The 3123-nt window shown below is 49.7% G+C and overlaps 1 protein-coding gene across 2 annotated transcripts; it reads right to left on the reverse strand.

The window, feature by feature from the left end:
• Window positions 1–1005: 1005 nt before the first annotated feature.
• On the reverse strand, window positions 1006–2422 carry LOC100281151 (uncharacterized). 2 transcript variants are annotated; one of them, XM_008669680.4, is made up of 2 exons: window positions 1585–2413; window positions 1006–1497 (listed from the first exon to the last, which is right to left on the reverse strand). In XM_008669680.4, the coding sequence occupies exon 1, from the start codon at window positions 2238–2240 to the stop codon at window positions 1602–1604; it is 639 nt and encodes a 212-aa protein (XP_008667902.1). In that variant the 5' UTR covers window positions 2241–2413; the 3' UTR covers window positions 1006–1497; window positions 1585–1601. The 2 variants fall into 2 exon arrangements, with proteins under 2 accessions (XP_008667902.1, NP_001147542.1); NM_001154070.2 differs by having other exon boundaries at window positions 1006–2422.
• Between the last annotated feature and the right edge of the window lie 701 nt (window positions 2423–3123).

Below are 3123 nucleotides of genomic sequence, written 5' to 3' on the forward strand. Positions count from 1 at the left end.
TTTATAATAAAGACAGGCAAAAAATAGGTCTATGGCATATATATGTTTATAGTGATAAAAAAAAGTGTGTCACACTGTGATTACAGCAGCGAAGATAACTGAAAAAAAAACTTTAATTTAACTAACCTGCGATGTGACATATTGTGGTCCTAAATCAAAGATTATTCAATACTAGCAATGAACTTCACAGACATGAAATAGCATCACAGTGTAGTACAGTTTGCCATTCCTACGTACAAGGGAATTAAATTGGGCAGATGATGGCTATAATCTATCACTTTTGCTGCCACCGGCAATTTTAAGTAGAAACGTTGTCAAAAGGTATATATAATGCAACAAAAAGTTAGGAGCAGGAGAGAAGCAAATCGAAAGGGGGAATGTGGGGCAACAACAGAAGAGAGCAGAAGGGGACGGAAGATGAGGAGTTTTTTTAGTAGTCGGCCAGCAACACAATTTTAGTAGCCGAATCCGACATCTTTATGTAATATTGGGATCATTATATTAAATCGTAAACAGAAATAGAAATATAGATTACATTAAGCTGATAGTAGAACCAAACATTCTAATTGTAACTGTGAAGACGTAAACCAGATTATAGCAACCAAACGCACAACCAAAAATACAAATTCATCCATACCGAAACCTTATAACATACATATCTTTGTAGCTAGGGCACTGAACGCAGACTTTAATTAGCTTGTGATCTGCTATACCTATACATGAAATCTATCGCTTTCTATGGATGTACGAAAAGCAAACGGTTGTCTGGTAATGCGTCGTAGGTGATTGGATAGAGAAATCTCCAGAAGCAGTAGTATATGTAGAATGACGACAAACAGCTGGATTAATTAATTATGCATACATACATATCCACTTCTATTTTCAATATAGACTACCTTTTTTCAATTCACCAACTAACCAATCGAAAGCGGAAGGCCGAGACACTGACAACTAATCAATCTAAACTGCAAACAGTACAAGAATAGAGTGTTTAATGAAGAGTGCTTAAGGTGGAACGATGCCCTGCGCCCACATCCTTCTTATATATAGCTGATCCACCGCCAAAATACAGATTAATTTGCACAATACCAGCTTACAGACACACAGCAACATCCACTTATATGCCCTTGCAGATTCATATGTACTGCAACGGCCAAACTGCAGTGAGGTAGCTAGGTATATAGAGCCAAGCGAAATCTAAAGTATAAAAAGGGGAGGCCTGCTTATTACTAGCTAGCTTTGTGACGACTTCACAGCAGAAAACACACACACACATCAAGCGAAAGGAGAGGGAGGGAGGAGAGATACACTTGATCTTCCGGCGGAGGACCGAGAAGCTATCCCCCACTGCACATATGGCGGCTGGATTGGACAGGAAAAATGGCACCTCCAACGGACGGGCACCTGTGTATGTGTACCTCGCTCCTTTTTATCTCCCCATATCACTCCCAGCTTCCAGGTTCAGTAGAAGTAGCAATAGCAGCAGCAGCCTGCGTCCTGCAGGCACCAATAGTAGTAGTAGAGTAGAGCTCATTAGTTTCATCGCCACATCCATTATTGGTGTTACTACCTCCGATCCATTACCGGCAGCCCGGTTCGATCTACGGGTCCCGGTAGTTCCAGAGGCTGTCGCCGGCATCCGACGACGACGGGTGGTCCGGCGAGTCGTCCGACGAGTTGCGGCCGAACCTCGGGGGGCTCATCATCATCCCCGCGGCCATGTTGCGCAGGTACTGCGGCGTCTCGAACAGCGCCTCCTCGTCCAGGAAGTAGGGGTTCCCCGCGCCGCCGCCGCCGCCTTCATGCTGTGCCGCGCCGCTGCTCCCGCCGGCCTGCTGCTGGTGCTGGTGCTGCTGCTGCGTTGCACCAGCCGCGGCGGCAGCAATGCCGCGCCCAGCAGCGCTGCCATGGGCCGGCGGCTGGTGATCGGGCTGCTGCAGCGACGCGGCGGCCTCCGCGGCCGCGGCGCGGATGTCGTCCGCGGAGGTGGACGCCGGCGCGGGGCGGGACGCGGCCAGGTGCGGGAGGTTGAGCGCCGCGTCGGGCCCGCGCAGCGCGCGCGCGGCCACGTCGTACGCCACGGCGGCCATCTCGGCCGTCGGGAACGTGCCGAGCCAGATGCGGCGCGTCTTCCTCGGCTCCCGGATCTCCGACACCCACTTGCCGCTGCGGCTCCGGATGCCGCGGTAGAAGGGGTGCTTCCCCGACCGCGGCGAGGCCGGCCCGCCGCGGTCAGACATTGACGCTGGGCAGCGTTAGGGCTGCAGCTCTCTCTCTCTCTCTCTACTCCGATCAGCAGCTACACCCAATCACACTACTAGCTAGCTAGGCACATAGCCTGTACACTACTATCTGCACGTGTGCGGAGATTTGCGGCGGCTCGACCAGTGGCTGCGGCCGTGCATGCAGGTTGTCACTTGCCAGGAAGCGCGCGGGGAGGGACGCTGCTATTTAAAGAGGCGGCGAGGCGGGCGGGAAGCGAGGGGGGAGGCCATGGCGCTTCGCTTGCAATGAGCTGGTGCCCCGGAAACGAACAACAACACTGCCCAGGTAAAAACAGCAACACGCAGCCACAGCCACAGCCGCGTTACTTTCGGGCGTCTGGGCAAAATCGCGTCGCTCTCAAGCTTTCTCACATTCGCGCAGTTTTAGTATTTTTTTTACTTGGATGGATCGGATTGATCAAAATAAAGCCAGGACGAAGTGGATCCAGGATCCGTCTCCGCTCCCATATCTTCCCCTCCCACGCTCTCTCTTTCTTCTTCTGTTTTTAGGATCCCGTGATTTGCTCCCAACATTTCCAAACTTGGCGCTTCTTTCACTCCAGCAGCTAAGGAACTGTTCAGGACTGTTTGAGTCAGGGGGGAAGCTAGCTAGAATTTGAGTTGGGGACAGATTGGAGCCGCTAGGATGTATTTTACATTATTTACATGGTTGGTGATTATCAAAGAAAATTAATAGCTTCTATAAAATTAGGGGAGTATGGGACACTGTCCCCCTTGCCCCTGTCTTCGCCACGACCGGTTTGAGGTTCCAGCTTAATTTAACATAGAGTTACAATTTATAATATAAATTTAAATAATTTTAAAAATTATTTGTTTTAAAAATAACTTATTTAAATAA

This window comes from Zea mays, chromosome 2 (genome assembly GCF_902167145.1).
Source record: "Zea mays cultivar B73 chromosome 2, Zm-B73-REFERENCE-NAM-5.0, whole genome shotgun sequence".
Taxonomy (NCBI): domain Eukaryota; kingdom Viridiplantae; phylum Streptophyta; class Magnoliopsida; order Poales; family Poaceae; genus Zea; species Zea mays.